We start from the raw sequence: 16,795 nt of genomic DNA, 5'->3' as shown, positions 1-16,795 counted from the left end.
GGTAAGACTTGATCTCTTAACTTTTCTTCAAAACTTACCGCCATTGTTGAAGCAGCTCTCTGGTGTCTCCGATCTTGTCACTTCCGGTCTCATCACCGTCCAACTCTACACTGCTCCTGGTGGTTATATATGCATATTGCAGCTTGCGGACGTGTAGCGTTAATTTCTGAGGACGTGCACAAACCAACGCTCCAAACCACCGCAGGATACGCAAGGCTTCGAGATGCTCTTAAACATATCAAGTGAACGACAGCTCTGTCTAAACACATTGTACTACAATAGTGACATTTTGAGAAGTGGGTGTTGTAGTTTGTAGTTTCCCAGCATTTTGTCTCTACAATGTCATTAGTTGTACTTAGTTTTTTAGCCTTTAGCCTGACTAAAATCATCCTGATTACTGATTCAGATTCAGGTGTTTAAAGTGATCTTTACACTTGCAAGCAGTTGAAGCAGACAACCTGATTTTGTAATTCATGCATGAAAAAGGTAAACACTACCTCTCCCAACCTTATTAAAAATGAACACTGATACTGCTCGATTGGGCCTTGTCACTCTGTTTCAGGTAGTTTCATGACAGTTAACTTTTGTTGAGCTGTTTCTGAGTTTTTGTTGCAGTATTAGAGTCCATGTAAACAGATCTTAAGGCTGGGTCAGAAGCATACATTAAATGGTTGATGGTACACCATGGTGCAAAGATTTATTGATGCATAATATTGACTGTATTAAACTTGATGGAGTTGAGTTTTACTGTTCAGTCTTGACCTCTGAAAAAGTGACAGTGAAATCTGATTAACCTTCTCTTGACCGTTAGAGTGCATCTCTTGGTCGTCTTTGGTGGATGACATTTTCTTGGTTGTCATTCAGACACCTGACCTACAGCACAGTTATCAAGCGACTTTATTGATGTGGCAACGGCGGCCATCTTTGAGCTAATTTCTTACCTCCTTTAGGTATTCTAATTGCCACATGCAGAAGATGACTGTGATATGTTGTTGAAAGCTCCAGTGACATATCTAGTATATGGATGTACTCGGGAGTATTCAACAGATACTTTCAAAAAGAGTTTTAGACACTGGATTCATGTTCTACAGTTTATTCAGTGGAGTCATACAGTAATTAGCTGTGTAATTAAAATCCATGGAGTGGGACTTAAAAGGCATCGTATGGCCTGAGGTCGACGTTCAAGTAGGAACAAGAATTCATTAAAGAACTTCTGACATGTTCAGGTGTCTGCATAGCCATCAGTGACAGCTCTGGGTCCCATTTCATGTGGTCAGTGTCTTCGTCTGTGGTCCAGTTTCAGTAAAGCGGTACTCCGCATGTTGTGTTAATGACTCACTAACGGCGTCGTTCATATCACTCAGCCATTTTCCAGTGCCAGTGCCAAATGGTTGTGACCGTCCAGTCAGGAGAGGCTCCACTCGTCAACTCCCGGTGGAATCTGGAGGGAATAGGCAGACATTTTTTAACGGGACCTGAAAGTAAAACAGCCTCCATTCAACAGCCCTGATGATCAACTGTTACTCACAACTACAGCTGTGAGTAGCCTCACACATACTACAAGTATAAATATACAGATATAAGTATCAGTATCGATACATACGTTTATGTATCGGAATCAGATTGCAGCTGAAAAAAAGTGGATCGGTTTTGTTTCATGAGAAGTTTTTTGCGCATCACATTATTTTTTTTGCTTTTCATTAAATATTTATCACACTTTTAAAATCATTTAGTTTTTCAGTTTCATTCATTTCTTTTGCAGTTGACCTTAAGGGCCACTGTACTCCAAACTGTTCTCAATCATGCATACTCCATTTCTAATGCATACTCATGTTATTGAAGTTTAAAAAAAAAAAAAATTACATTTATTTTGGGCTTTTTGCGCCTTTAATGGAGAGATAGGACAGTGGATAGAGTTGGAAATCAGGGAGAGAGAGAGAGTGGGGAATGACATGCGGGAAAGGAGCCACAGGCTGGATTTGAACCTGGGCCGCCCGCTTGGAGGACTACAGCCTCCATACATGGGGTGCGCGCACTAACCAATGCGCCACCAGCGCACCATGTTATTGAACATTTAAGAAGAGCATCCTGAATTCAATTTTAGTAGTACTAGCGGATTCAAAGTCCTGAAGGAAAGAAGCAAATTGACCAAGACTAAAGTTCTTCTGGTGTTTCATCTTCACAACATCGAGGTGAGGATTCTTTATCCTGTCAGACGGTTTGCTAGCTGTTGGAATAACTTGGAAGTTTGAATAGGCTTATCCACTAGATGTTCTAAGACCTGAAACAATAAGAACTATAATCTGACTAACTAGATAACTGGGCATTAACAGCCACAGCATTTAGTCCCGCAACCAAGCAGATCACAGATTGAATCAGGAAAGAGGCTTTGAATGGGACATGCACTGGCAGGGAAATTATTCCTCCTTTTTGTGTGACCGCAGCAATTTCCCCCAAAACAGAGCAGGCTTCTTTTTGAACAAGGAGTCAAAGGACTAATTCACACGCAGAAGAAGACCATCAATGCTGGCTTCATGTAGCTTAAAGGAGATGAAACGGGTGACCATGGCGTCCCTTTTTCCTTACAACTTCATTCAAAGACATTTTAGAAAGCAGCTGTTAAAATGCATGAACGATATTTGGCATCAATCAGCTGTTCCTCAGCAGCTGTGAGAAACATGGATACCAAGGACGAATAGTTTTTGTTTGTTCTGTCACAGGACGAGAGTCTGTCTCCACACGTCTGATGGTAATTAAGAATAGAAAGACGGCGTGTTATGATGGGACTTTTGTTCTCGTGCTTGCTTCATTGTAAAGCAATTTTCTAAATACCGAGAAATTCATCCATGCAGTTGGCAAAAATGACGATTAAAAAAAAACTAAAAAAAAAACTACAAGGAAACAGCTTGTCTAATTGTTATAGTGCTTGTACAAGATTTGATTATTTGGACATCTTTTGCCAAGTAGGAACTTAAGTCTCACACTATTCAATTCTAGCTCTGACTGTCCACTCGCCAACATTTTTACGAGTGCCGACAAAAAAGCCCCAGAGCAGAGACAGATGGGCGCTGGCCCCTGTGAGCAACAATTTGCTTAAGTGTGAATGTTTTAAGATGCGATCTGAGAGTCGAGCTGAGGCTCTGCAACACACAAGCTACCTACTAAAGCTGGCTAAGTATCCAGACCTGTGTGCAATCCTCCACCTGTAGTCTCAAATGTGTTTTTAACTGCAATGAAAGCTGTCAGGACCTCTGAGCTGAAGACAGCCCAAGGTTTTGGACGAGGAAGATATGAGTGGGAAGAGTCTTAACACCACTAATAGTACATCATGTTCTTTTCTCTGTCTTCTTGGTTTTTGGCTGACTATCACTACACAGACATCTTGGATCTCTAGCCTCTTGTGGTCTATTTTTGGAAGAAAGAACTCCAAATTTGCAAACTGTCTTACATTTTTTTTCCTACATTACTTCTGTTGTATTTATGTAGTTTAGAGATGAGACAGACTTGTTTCTGGATTACTCAGAGTCTTGTAATGTGTGTTATGTGCAGCCACAGCTATTTAAGATACCCCGTTATACCACGCCTCCACCTGATGAGGAAACTAAGGACTTTTCATGTCAGCACATTTTAACTCTGGTTTACCGATCACTTATTGAATCCATCCTCACTTTTAATATCTCATCCTCCCTCACCACCAAACACAAAACCAAACTCTCCCGCATCGTTAATCAGTTCACCCCAACTGTAACCGCTCTGTGATCAGGTGAGCCACCCTGATCGTCTGTCAGATAGATGATGATTGTTGAGGGGTTCAGAGAATGTTCTGAGTAAGACAGAAACATGAGTAAATCCAACATAATTAGTTGAATTGTTTCCATGACCTTTGTAGTGAAAATCAAAAGCATCAATTTGTGCGAATTTACTTTAAATGTTATGAGTTGAAGTCCTCCAGTGAAATAAAGGTCACCTTCACCATTTCACTAAATAAGGCATTAAATATTAGCTGAACTCCAATCCACGTACACAAAACACTTGAGAATAATCTCCAACATGATCCTTCGCATATACATATATATATATATATTGGAATAACATTTAAATCACCAACGTCAGCTCTGGCTCCGTTTCCTGCCAAACAAAAACAGAAGAGCCATATGCTGGGAAGCCAGCAGGTAACTGAGCTTTTGCCAACATATAATTATCTCTCTGAGTAAATATTTGTACCGTTTTGATTGTGATTCAGCATGCTCTATATGGGAAAATAAACCAGACAACAGCTGAGCAAATTAATGATCAAAAAGGAGCTATAGGAGAAGGAAGACAACGCCTGAAATAGATTTGGATATGCAAAATGTGAACGAGGGGAGATTTGATTGTAATCCATACTTTTGGATGTGTGGCATGATTGCAAATGCGTTCAGAAGCTGAGCGGAGTGCTTACTCATAGACTGCGGTGACGATTTTCTTCGGTGGGCTGCCGTCTTCACTTGAGGACACTCTGAATAACTTTGTGCCCTCGGGGTCTTCAGGACCTTCATGTGTTGACAGACACCAGAACCTCATGGTGATATGGCAGAACTTTCTACCTGCAAGATAAAGACAGACAACAGAGAGCATCCAGACAAAACATTAGACCTTTTGTGACTTGGGGAACTCCTGGAGAAATGATTATGCAGGTACCTTCCGGTGACATGTAGGCTAGTTAGTCCAAGTGGCTCATTGCCATCAACAGTTCTACTCTAAATAATTCACCAGCTACTTCAAAAGCACTGCTTTGTGTTTTTTTTAAATAAACACTAGGCACAGTTTTTTTCAAATGTCCTTCTGGAGCTGTTGTACATGTTTCTTTTTTTTCACATCAGCGGACAGTATCCCTGTTTTTACTTTCTTAAGGCATTCTCAACCTATATTACAAAATGTGCCATTATGAAATACATTAAGCAGTCATTACAAAATGTGATTAATAAGAAGAAACAACACACAATGAAACCCACCGTGACTGTCAAAGACGACGGACACATCCTCCGGCAGCACAAACACAATATCATCCATAGCGATGGCGAGCTGCTGCCTGTTAGCTTCTGTGAGAGAACTGCACCTCTTCTCAACGTACTCGATCATCTGAATGACAAAATGACATCAGGAAAACGGATAAACTAACATCATCATTTAATATGGATCCCCACAAATGAATAACTTTTGATCATTAGACCCAATATCAACATGTGAAGGTTTACATGTAGTGTTTGAAATTATAGAAAAGTATTAAAACTTAAACAAAACTACAGATCATCAGTCCCAGCTTTTACCCAAAGTTTGTGCAAGGGAGAGGGAGAACAGTGGTGATCGGTTCAAGTTCAAAGGTCAGCCAGTGCTTAAATACTGACGTTTCTCGAGTCCTTTTTGCGTCTCATAAAAGATATAAAAGTTCAGCCAGGAGTACACTGTACGATTGAGTGAACAAACACAAGTCTACGAGTTAAATCCGGACAAAAATTCCCCGTCAGCTGGAGGTCTGCAGATATTTCCTCCAATGTTTCTGTCATGATAGGATGGGGAAGACAGATTAAACAGGCATGCCTGCTGTTGCCATGGTGATATAAGACGCTGTTTGTCACTTTTGGTGCAGACACAATAGTTGGGGAAAAAAAGTCCAGAAGTCGGGCGTGCAGTTGTATGACCAAAAATATCAAACATGCCAGAAAAATCACCTGACTTGTCGGGAACAGCTGATCGGACCGTGAGCATCAGTCGTGCATAACTCGAGACGTGTTATGGGGCTGAAGTTTAGTCTGACTTAAATATTTGCAGGATCTACATCGGGTTGATGTTTTGATGTTTCTTACAGACAGAGCAAAGGAGGTTACTCAGTCTAAACTGCACAGTGTACTTTGCAAGAGTTTCATTTTAAGCAGTTAAAAACGAGAAATTCTCCTAAAAAGTGTGTGTAGGACTTCTCTGCTTGTTGCTATGGTAACGAAACAGGTCAAAGTTTGAAATTCTGGTAATGTGACAACCTGCCTGACTCTTTTACAAAGTGCTTCCCCTCAGGTGAAACACGTGTTGGAAGTTTTGTGTGTGATCTGTTACCTCTTTGGATACGATCCCCACCAGCCTGTGGTAGCTGCCACTTGACATCATGTTGGAGACATGGACCAAAGCCTGGGATGGAAGAGGAACACACAAGGTGATTCATTCTCCTCCTGCGTCTCGGTGGATCATGTCAGTCCTCTTTGTGAATCCATGTTGTTTAAAAACAGACCCATGTTGGTGGGACGGCTTCTCAACTCGGGAAATGAAACCACCCTACGAGCATGTGAATGCAGCATTAATCAAAACTCTTGCAACATTATCTGTCACTGCAAGGTCGACGTCAAACTTTCCTCGAACTATTCTAAACATAAAAACTTGGGTTTTGCCAGCAGATGGAGTTTGAATTTCAAAACGTACAAATGCTGGTGGAGATGTTTCATAGACCTTGAGAACTTTTATAGGATTATTTGGATTAGTTCAACATACTGAGATTAAATTGTGTAGCCTGGTGGTTTCTGTTTTGATCAATTATCTCCAAACTTTTACTTTCATCAGATAAAGTAAAACATTTCTACATCCTGTCATTTCTATTCTGGAGCTTTTCATCTGTCCTTTAAGTTTTGATCTTTATGAGGCTCTTGTCTGACCCCCATGTCAAAGCGTGAACGAGATATTACCAGTACTGTTCAGGAGATAGGAGGCTTTTTAATCACTTGTGATATCTGGAGAAATGGATTCAGTAGTTAGTTCATGGCCTGTTGGTTACCTGCTTTACTCCTTTGTCAAACTCCTCCGAGCTGATGTCTAACTGAAAGTACAGGTCGATCAGATACATGATGACTCTGCACCGGATCCACGTGATGGGATCCGGGATGCCGACCACAGAGACAGCGGGTTGTCTCCCCGGGGGTTCCTCGGCTCCAGGCTGAGAGCTGAACAGTCTGTGTCTCTGACCGGCGAACACGACCCTCCGCCTGCACACCCTCCGGCCCTGACCTCCTCCTCCGGTCTCCCACGTGAAAGGGCGCGCAGGACGCACACACACCCCCGTCCGCTGCCGGCTAAAGGCCAGCTGCAGGCTGCTGGTCGGGCCCTTCTTCCAGGCGCAGAGCCCGGGTGAGCAAGCCGCGAGGCCGCCGAGCTCCCGGCATGCAGCGAGGCAGGTGATCCGCTGCATCAGAGCGGAGAGGCTCTACCGGCGGCTTCCACACTGCGGACCGGGGCTGAAACAGCCACCATTGTCCCTGTTGTCTTTGGTAACCTTACGAAACTCAGCCCATGCTGTACCCACAATCCATCTCGCGCTCACAACGTAAACACATATGACTGCTTCCTTCAGGTACAATAGGACATTCAAGACTTGACCGATGCATCGTATTCAATTTATTTGACATTTGCTTTATCTTCCACTTCTTTATATAGAAATATAACTACTATAGTAGTCTGTTATGCTGCTATTTGTATTTCATTACATTGTTGTACTGTATTTTTTTGATAGACAGCTGATAGAATTTGAACAAGCTTTTCCAGTTATATTTGTAAACCAGACATTGAGTTTATAGGAGACGGGCCTAAGTTCAAGTATGGAGGTCAAATGCTCTCATATAGATTTGGTATTCGACTATTTATAGGTAAGTAAGTAAAACTTTTTAATATAGCATTTTTCAAGAACACTCGGTGACAAAGTGCTTCACAAATAAAAGCAAACAAATAAAATCATGAGGAGAAATAAAGGGACGGAGCAAAGAGGACTGTAGCTATGGGTTTTGAACATAGTTTCTTTTGTTATTTGTTTGGTAGCTTGATTTTTTTGTGTCGTGTTGTATGTGGCTAACACTGAGAGGACACCACAGGTTTAATAGGTAAGGCAGCTAGAGGATCAGCATGCAGGCCTATAGGTTTTTTTTTCTTTTTACCAGTGCACGAGAGGGAACAGGAGACATGATTCTCTTTATTATGGTTGCTTTTTTGCAAACCGAACCATCAGAAACGCAGACCTTTTGTTTGTCTGCGTGCACCACATCCTCATGGAGCACCAGTGGCCTCTTTCTTAATGATTGTGTTTGTCTGAATACATCTAAATACTATCAAACCAGCCACTAAAGGCAATATTTGTAATGATTGGGTTGGCTCTCTGTTTTTTAAAACGAGAATGCCATAAGTTACAAGGGGCACGTGAAGGCAGCACTGTGGCTTTACTGACAGAATCCAGAAGAGGGAGCTAAATATCTATTTATGTGCCTCACGTCGTGCATGTGAGTATGAACTAGACAACTTCCAAGTGACTTTGTCGTCGCGTGTAAGCCTGTTATTAAGACAGACAATATTCTAAAAAGTTTACAGTGTAATGCACGCGCACGCACACGCGCCACCACTTGTTCCTACGGGCCACCGGTTTCCGCCCAGGCTTTGTTTTCTGCGCAGGTGCCCAAAATGATTGTTCGGAAATGCGAAATTTGATCAGCAGACCAAAACATCATTAAGTCCCCGCTGTTGTCGGTGATTACAGGTCAGCGCCGTTTCCCCGTCGCTCCCTCTCCCTCCTCTGCACACACCTGCGCGCGTGCCCCGCCCACCTGAAGTTCTCTCCAACTAATTTTATTTATCAATAATTAGCAGCGCAGCACTTGGTTTATTTGAAATTACGCTCAGACACGGAAACCTTTCCAGGATGTATCATAGTAATTACGTGTGTCAGTTGAGAATGCTTTTTACATCTGCGAGTCGGATGGAGCAGAATATTAACGAGGCCACGCAGCATGGGTGGGATTAATGTGTGAAGAACTGCACATAAACACACAAGAGAAGAGTTAAAGAGTCCAGGGCAACACTGGAATCAAAGTGTTTAACCAGGATGGAGAGAGGAATGAGAGAATTAAAGAAGAAGGATGGAAAAGAAGGCAGAAAAAATTAAGATGGAGAGGCAGAGAAATAAGTGAAATTATTATTTTTGATTTGACCCATTGAGATCAAGTTCTCTTTTCACAAGGGTCGACCTGGCCAAGAGTAGCACAAGTCATAATAAACATGACATGATTAAGAAACAGGTCACAAACAAGAAGTTAAGAGTAGAGTTAAATGTGGTAAAAGTCTTTAAAATAAAATAAAATATTAACCAGCCCACATTACAAGCAGTCAGAAAATACACATTTTGCTTCTTATTCTAAAAGAAAAGGAAGAAAAATCACATTAATTCTTTGAGATGTTTTAGCAAGTGTGCCGAAAGGACTCATACATAATATTTAAATCTCCTTTTTTTTTTTTTTTTAAATATCCTCGATAGTTTAAAATCTCTGTTACAGTAAAAAGAGTCTGAACCTTTTTTGACCTGAGACCTCAAAGGTCAAGTCATATTTATTGTTTCTGTTATTGTGAGATCTTAAACAACATGGAGGGGAGGTCAAGTCTGAAATATATTTACTGCATTTAGGTAAACAATTAAATTAAAATATTTTTTAGTGGATCAAACATAAGCCGTGCTTTATTGAGATTTCCTTTAAGATGCAGTTGGATCATTTTAGGGTGGAAATAAAAATGATATATAATTAAAAACTGAATTGAACAAAAGGCAAGAAAATATTAAAAGACAGATTTTGAAGTTTGGCATCGAGGGGCAAATGGGGTTGATGATTTCAGCATTTGTAAAAAAAAAAAAAAATCCTGTTTGCACTCTGTGACCCTTCACACGGGACATGAGGTTGGTTTGCTTAAAGTGTCGACGATCTTACAGAGAGCTCAGTGTGATGGAGATAGTGTGTGTGTGTGTGTGTGTGTGTGTGTGTGTGTGTGTGTGTGTGTGTGTGTGTGTGTGTCAGCTCTTTCCTCTGTCGTGCCACTAAAAGGCACTGTTGTCCACAGCTGAACCTCTGGTGTTTCCACGTCCTCTGACAAGCAATGAAGATGCCGTCGCGTTGAGCAAACCTCCAGAGAGAGTTTGAGGCAGGTCACCTCTGCAGTCAGATTTATCGATAATCATCAATAACATTTCTAACACCAGAATATCTCATCTTTTACTTTCGCCAAGTTAAATCATTTTAAAATCTGAATTTGAACTCCTGAAAATCAGCTTTAGATTCCCGCAGTCATATCAGATAAAACTTCTCATGTCATAACATTTCAAGACGGTTAAAATAAATCAGGATAACAAAGACAGAAATGGTTTTCAGCTATTCAACATTACAAACTGTATTAAATATACCCTCCAATTTAATACACAGTCGGCAACATTCACCCTCTAATCTCTATTTTAATTTTTATATTTCTGGGCCATTTTTGCCTTTACTAGAGAGGACAGCTGAAGAGAGACAGGACATGTTGGGTGTCGAGAGTGAAGAGGCGGTGACGTGCAGCAAAGGGCCGAGGTCGGATTCGAACCTACGGCCTCTGCAGTGAGGACTATAGCCTTATTTTACGATGTTGAAAGGCTGTTGTAGTTAACAAAATAGTATGTTTTATTTTCGTAGAAGTAGATTTTTATTCCATCATTTTTATTCATACATTTTGATAAACATAAACTGTTGATTGACTTTTATAACCACATCTCTGACCGTCCTGATTACAGACATGAATTACAAATAAAGGAGGAACTCAAAACATTTCACACTTTGCCAAACAGGCATGTTTTTACTTTCATCCCAAGTACACATCGGCGGATCACCGCAGGGGCAAAGTGGGCAAGTGTCCAGCAAGTACCCAGGGCTCAGCAAATACCCAGGCCCCAGTGAGTACCCAGGGCCCTGCAAGTGTCCAGGGCCCAGCAAGTCAAAACTTTGGTTTAAGGTTCGAAAAGGGTTGGAAATATGGTCAGAAACACACAAAACATGGCCAACACCAAAGGATTATATCATCTCTCACAGTGTGCTTATTCTTATTAAAACTTAACAGATTGTTTAAATGTTACAAAGTGAAGCAACGACCGTCTCAAACCAGCACATTATACTTTTCATGTTTTTATTATCAGGTTTATAAAACACCTCGGTCGACTCTCCGCTGGAGAAAGGATGGCATGTTAAACCTGGAAAAATGTTGTTTTTGTAAATATGAATTTAATCTGGGCTACAGGTATTGGATTCTGTGTCTGCTGGCGGGGAGCCACACACAATAGCAGGCACAGGTGTTGACCAGAAAAAAAAAAAAGGGAGAGAGAGAGAGAGAGGGAGGAAGTGCAGAAAGTGATTTGAATTATCATTGTGGAATTCATTTGGCATCCCTGCAATAGAGAGACAGAGGCACAAAGTTTTATGTAAAAATTTGTGCATGAATATTTCTGAAATTTCAATTTTTCATTGTTTAAGTTTTTTTTGTTTTGTTTCTAAGTTAAAGGATTTACAAACTCTCCATTTCAAACGGTGGGGCTCGTCGATGCCGAGTGAAGATATCTTTGACTTGAAGCGCAGCGTAATGAGAGAAATTAGCACAAATGCTCTTAGTAATAGTTCCTGATTTTTTTTTCTCCCCTCCTCACTCAAATGATTTTTTTTTTTCCAACTTGTTTTTGTATCTGCGCATAAATTAAAAAATCTGCTTAAATTTATTATTCATCTGAGATGTGATTAATATGCAAAATTATGCAAATTAAGATGCAATTAGGCTCCAATTCTCTAGTGGAATTTTCCATTATAATTTAATACAAAGTAACAGAGTAATTGGTGTCACGTGTAATTACGGTTACTCAAGTGCACTTTCAGGCATGCAAATGATTCGCTATATGTTGGTTATCCTATGCAAATGCACCATGTGGTGTTTTAACAAGTTGAGGAAAACACAATGGGTGCGTGGTGCCCCAGTGGGGCTGGAACAAGGTAAAGACACCGATGTGTGTGTGTGTGTGTGTGTGTGTGTGTGTGTGTGTGTGTGTGTGTGTGTGTGTGTGTGTGTGTGTGTGTGTGTGTGTGTGTGTGTGTGTGTGTGTGTGTGTGTGTGTGTGTGTGTGTGTGTGTGTGTGTGTTTATATGAGAGGAGTTGGAAAACTTTCAGGGCTCAGATTATCACTACTTAAGACTTCCTGTTACTTTTTCTTTTTCCTTATTTGAATTTTTAATGAATCGAGAAGAGATGCAGACTGTCATCCATCACCAATCGATTCATGAGAGGAAGCTGCTTTTGGATGCGACTCGGGACTCATTTAGGCATTTTTTTTTATTTTTTATAAAAAAAAAAAAATTGAAACTGTTGCTTCAGTCAACAAGAAGTCTCACACCCCAAACACCTCCACCTTCAGCCGCCTCCTCGAGTCAGTCAGAGGAGCTTTTCATTACCGCTGTTTCCCCCTAGCTGCTTTGATCAATGACACTGCAAATGTCACAGGCAATCACAAAACATTATGCGCCGGGGACAATTACGCCGCAGCTTCTGTGTGACAAACTTTGCAGTCGGCGTCCGCGCGGAGAGAAGAAAAAGCGATTATGTAATTGATATCTATTTGGATAGAATGAAAGTCCTGTAAACGCTCGGAGGGAGAAAACGTCTCGCAGAGCAATTCCTTCTTGGGAGGCAAATTGATTTTAAATTGTTACATGGCTGGTTACATGTCCTGACATCTTGCTTTGCCTGCTCTCGCTCTCTCCGACACACACACACACACACACACACACACACACACACTCACACTCGTGCAGACACACACCCTCTGCTATCTGTCTTGTTCATGATCAACGCTCTGAACAAAGACATCCTCCTCCCCTCCTCCTGCCCTCCCCCCCTCTCCTCACCCATCTTCTCTCTCTCTCTCTCTCTCTCTCTCTCCCTCTCTCTCTCTCCGCCTCCACTCTGTGTGCCTGCCTGCTCGCACAACTCTCTCAAAGAACATAATCCCTCAACAAAATGGAAACACAAAGGAAACTTGAGCTCAATCCTATAAACGCGCGGACACAGCAGACAATGCCTCCTCCCACCCGTTTCCCCCTATCCCCGTCCCCCTGCCTCCCCAACAGCCATAAATGCCCTGTGGCACAGATCAGGCTTTATCAAAACCTCCCTCCCCTCCTCCTCCTCCTCCTCCTCCTACATCCATCCATCCCTCCCGATTAGCACCCCACCGCCACCACCTCCTCTACCCCGCCCGTCCCGCTCCCAGCATCTTCCATACCTCCACATGGACCCTTTTCCTACAGCAGGAGGGTAAAAGGCCTTTTTTTTGAAGGTTTGGCTTCAGCTCTTCCAGCGTCTTTGATTCCAAAAGCGTGTTGAGCCGCTACACCTGCCGCTGTGAACATAAGCAGAGGTAACGCCCGAGTAGGAGTTGGAAAAAAAAAAAAAAAAAGTTTGAACTGGAGCAGCCGTCAGTCAGACGACTCGCAGGTCGACCCTGCAATCTTAAAACAGTGTGGATGTCTTCATTTCCTGAGATGCTCATTTTCCCGTCGCTTGTTTCAGCGGAGTTAAATGAATCATTGATGCACGAGCGGCTTGTCAATCAAAAACCGTCGTGCGAAACTCTTTTCCACCCATTTCCTCAAAAATCTTTTTGTTGATGATGTTCTCGTGTTTCTAGGTGTCGCTTGGCGAGCTCGCTAACCAACAAGTCTCTGTGATTAAAAGTGCACTGTTCATCTGGACGCACACATGGGGGTGTTTTCTGATCTAACGACCACATCTACACGACGACTTCAGTTGTTGCATCTTCAAAAAATCCAATTCCAGTTTAAAAAAAAAAAGACGTTTTTTTTTTGACGTTGAACTGCTGAAGTTAGATGTATAATTATTGCTTGGCGAGAGGCAACAAGACTCTGTGCTGTGAGGACAAGATTCTGCTTTAGGTTTAATTGTCTCTTTTAAGATTAGAGATTTCTGCACCATGTTTACCATCATAAACACACGGCTAAAGTTTGGTTGGTCATGCTAAATAAACCTGTCAGCTGAGGTCTCTGATTTTGAAGCCTTGATGACCCTTCCATCCCCCTTGACCTCCTCCTTAAGCTGATCGTGTTGCCTTGTGAGGACAAAGTGAACATCAGCTAGTACTACTGATTCTGACCTTCTTCTTCTGGGACCATCCCATGATAACCTAACTCTTCTATAAATTAACCATAAATCTTCCCTGGGCGTCCTGAGCTCTGTTGTCTCGTTGGTTCCTCTGGATCGTTGCTGCAGACGGCCTGCTGCTGTGGACCCGCCTGACTCTAACTGCAACTATGAATACAAGTGTATTACACTTACTTTATACTATTATTGCTAGGGTTAGGGTTACTTGTTGTGCATAACCAACAGTGCAGCATATGGCTGTTCAACATGGGTCTGGTTCTCGGGGTTCAAGGGGCAGCTGTGGCTCAGGTGGTAGAGTCGGTTATCTCTCAACTGGAAGGTTGGGGGTACGATCCCCAGCTCCTGCAGCAACATGTCCAATGTGTCCTCGAGCAAGATACCTAAACCTAAATTACTCCCACTGCTTCATGAATGTGTATGAATGGGATTAGTTACTTCTGATGGACTCTTTACATAGCAGCCTCTACCTGCGGCGTAGAAGTGCTTTGAGTAGTCAGAAGACTAGAAAAGAACTACACATGCTTTTGATGATTAGGCGCCTCCTAACCTAAGAGGTCTGAACTCTGCATGCTGAGGGTGGCGAGGGTCTTCTTCCTTCTGAGTGGCTTTTATTTGAAAAAACATGGCCAAGATTTTTCAAGTCATCACAAACTATCTTTCGGCAAAGTTTAACCATACTTCCTTATGCTGAGGTTACCAAACCAACAGAAGATCACAAAAGTTCAAATGGACTCTTTGGAGATAATATAACAGAGTAAGGTAATGACCTTCCTGCTCTCTTTGTGAACTGTCTTCTGAAAACATTTTGATGTCAGTGTTGTACTCAAAATCAGTCTTGGTCTCAAGAACACTTTCTTAAGGTTTCGGTCTCGGCTCGGAATTGAAAGCATTTTTACTCAATCTTGTCCTGGTCTCAGACTGGGCGGACTCCGGCGGCTTTTAAATCAAGATCAGCCCTTTTGTAAATCAACGAATCTCTTCAATTCATTTGTAGATTGATTTTTGCCCCTAGTTAAAGCTCCAACCTTCCCGGTGTTATGGTCTTGATCTTGTCTTGGTCTTGATCCATAAATGTCTCGGTCTCGGAGCACTCTGGTATGTCTTGGTCTCAGTTAGTGTGGACTTGACTTCTGTACAACACTAACTGACACTATACAATAAAGATTAATTGATTGATTTGTTCTTGTGTGACAGCTTTCCTGAGTGCTGTATGCTTTTCTCACAGTTTCTCACGCAGCCTCAATCAGTCCTGAGCTTGCCTGTTAGTAATCCTCTTTGATTCTCCAGCGTTGGACAGTGAAAATCGCATCAAAACAAACTCTTTGCGTCATTAAAACCAAATCATTGTTTTTTTTAAATTACCAGACATCACTGCTCTGAGCTCTACAATCACCGTGAGCCCATCAGATGAAACACAGGAAAGATGTGAACTGTTTGAACTTGTGGTTTAGTAATTAGGTCAGTCTGAGTTTCCATATCTAATTAAGTGTTTTTTTTCTCTCTTTTGTCTTCCAGACCGGAGCCAGAGCACAGGCTAATGCCCCCCCCTCCCCCGAGAGTGATTCCTGCTCCCCGAGAGCCGCCCCCTGGAGGTGGAAGCAAAGGTGTGTGAGGTTTGCTCTACATGTTATCTGGTTCTCAGTAGGAGGAGGGGACGCTGTCGGGGGAACTGTTTGGCATCAGCACCGGGACTCTGTGCGACTGTGTGGTCTTCGGTGGAACCACTCGCCGCCCCCGTGCTCTCCTCCAGCTCCCCGCTCGGGAAGGTGAGGCAGACTCCCCTCCCGCCTCGCCCCAATCCCCTCCCACCAACACGCTGATTAAATCAACCTTAAGCAGGGCAAAGCGCGGTAACAGACGCAGAAGTAGGGCGCCTTCACTCGCTGTCACAGGAAGAGGAAGTGCCTCGCTGCACCTTCACCTGGGCCTGGAGCCTCGCTGGTGCCGTGCCACTACAATCGCTGCACAGCTGGAGACGAGACAGCGAGCGCGTTAGATCAGAGAGCAGCGAGGTTCACGTGTCGCGTTTCCTGCTATACTGCGAAACGTGTCGAGTGACCATCTGAGGCCTCAGAACAAAAGAGGCGCGGAAGACGGCTCGTCTCTTGCTTAACTGTAATTACTTACTGCTCTTTGAAATCCCTTTATGAAAAAAAAAACTGTAAATGACATTCTGCTTTTTTTTTTCTCTATACATTGAAATCAAAATCATCATCTCAAAAAAAAAAGAGAGAGAACAATTCAAACACGGTGTATTTTTACATTTATTCATTTTTGATCAAGACATTAAAAGTCAGGCAAGTTGTTGCAGAACGTCTCTTCCATGTGGCTCAATAATTAACCCCAATCAATTTAGCGACGAAAGTACAGCGAAAAAGAAAAACAGGTTAAGTTTATTTTATATATTTCCCGTGGTTTTTACATGCCAACGAGCAAATCCCACAAACATCAGAGATCTGGATGGCGAGTCCTTCTCTGTAAATTCTATAAATGTCTGGTCTCTTTTCATGGATTACTGTCATTTGCCATCCGCTATTGTGAGCGCCTGCCAGACCGGCTTGCCATTTCTGGGCCTGTGTTTCCAACCTTGATATATTTGCCAAATGAATATTTGAAGCTGTAATTAAATTTATCCCACCTCTACACCTTCTGTAAGACGGCCACCTTGCACATTTCTCACACGCCATATTTCAGCTATTTTCTGTGTGAGAAAAAAAAAAAAAAAAAAAAAAAAAACCCCGCACAGCTTGTTGCCATTTTTTTTTTTAATGATTTGGAA

The 16,795-nt window shown here is 42.2% G+C and overlaps 1 protein-coding gene across 1 annotated transcript; it reads right to left on the bottom strand.

Annotated features, from left to right (window-relative positions):
* Positions 1 to 1,077: 1,077 nt before the first annotated feature.
* si:dkey-82o10.4 (uncharacterized protein LOC797793 homolog) lies at positions 1,078 to 7,350 on the bottom strand. The gene is made up of 5 exons (XM_020640428.3): positions 6,800 to 7,350; positions 6,091 to 6,162; positions 4,995 to 5,121; positions 4,442 to 4,586; positions 1,078 to 1,441 (listed from the first exon to the last, which is right to left on the bottom strand). The coding sequence occupies exons 1-5, from the start codon at positions 7,208 to 7,210 to the stop codon at positions 1,357 to 1,359; spliced, it is 840 nt and encodes a 279-aa protein (XP_020496084.2). The 5' UTR covers positions 7,211 to 7,350; the 3' UTR covers positions 1,078 to 1,356.
* Positions 7,351 to 16,795: the final 9,445 nt, after the last annotated feature.

The sequence above is a fragment of the Labrus bergylta genome, chromosome 8 (genome assembly GCF_963930695.1).
Source record: "Labrus bergylta chromosome 8, fLabBer1.1, whole genome shotgun sequence".
Taxonomy (NCBI): Eukaryota; Metazoa; Chordata; class Actinopteri; order Labriformes; family Labridae; genus Labrus; species Labrus bergylta.
Note: the sequence above shows the minus strand (reverse complement) of the source record. Positions and strands in the feature narration are given on the sequence as shown.

Coding starts and splice junctions, on each gene's coding strand:
- si:dkey-82o10.4 (XM_020640428.3), bottom strand. CDS start 7,210: ATGCAGCGGATCACCTGCCTCGCTGCATGCCGGGAGCTCGGCGGCCTC. Junction 6,163..6,799: donor TTGACAAAGGAGTAAAGCAG/GTAACCAACAGG, acceptor CTTCCATCCCAG/GCTTTGGTCCATGTCTCCAA. Junction 5,122..6,090: donor TGGGGATCGTATCCAAAGAG/GTAACAGATCAC, acceptor TTTGTCATTCAG/ATGATCGAGTACGTTGAGAA.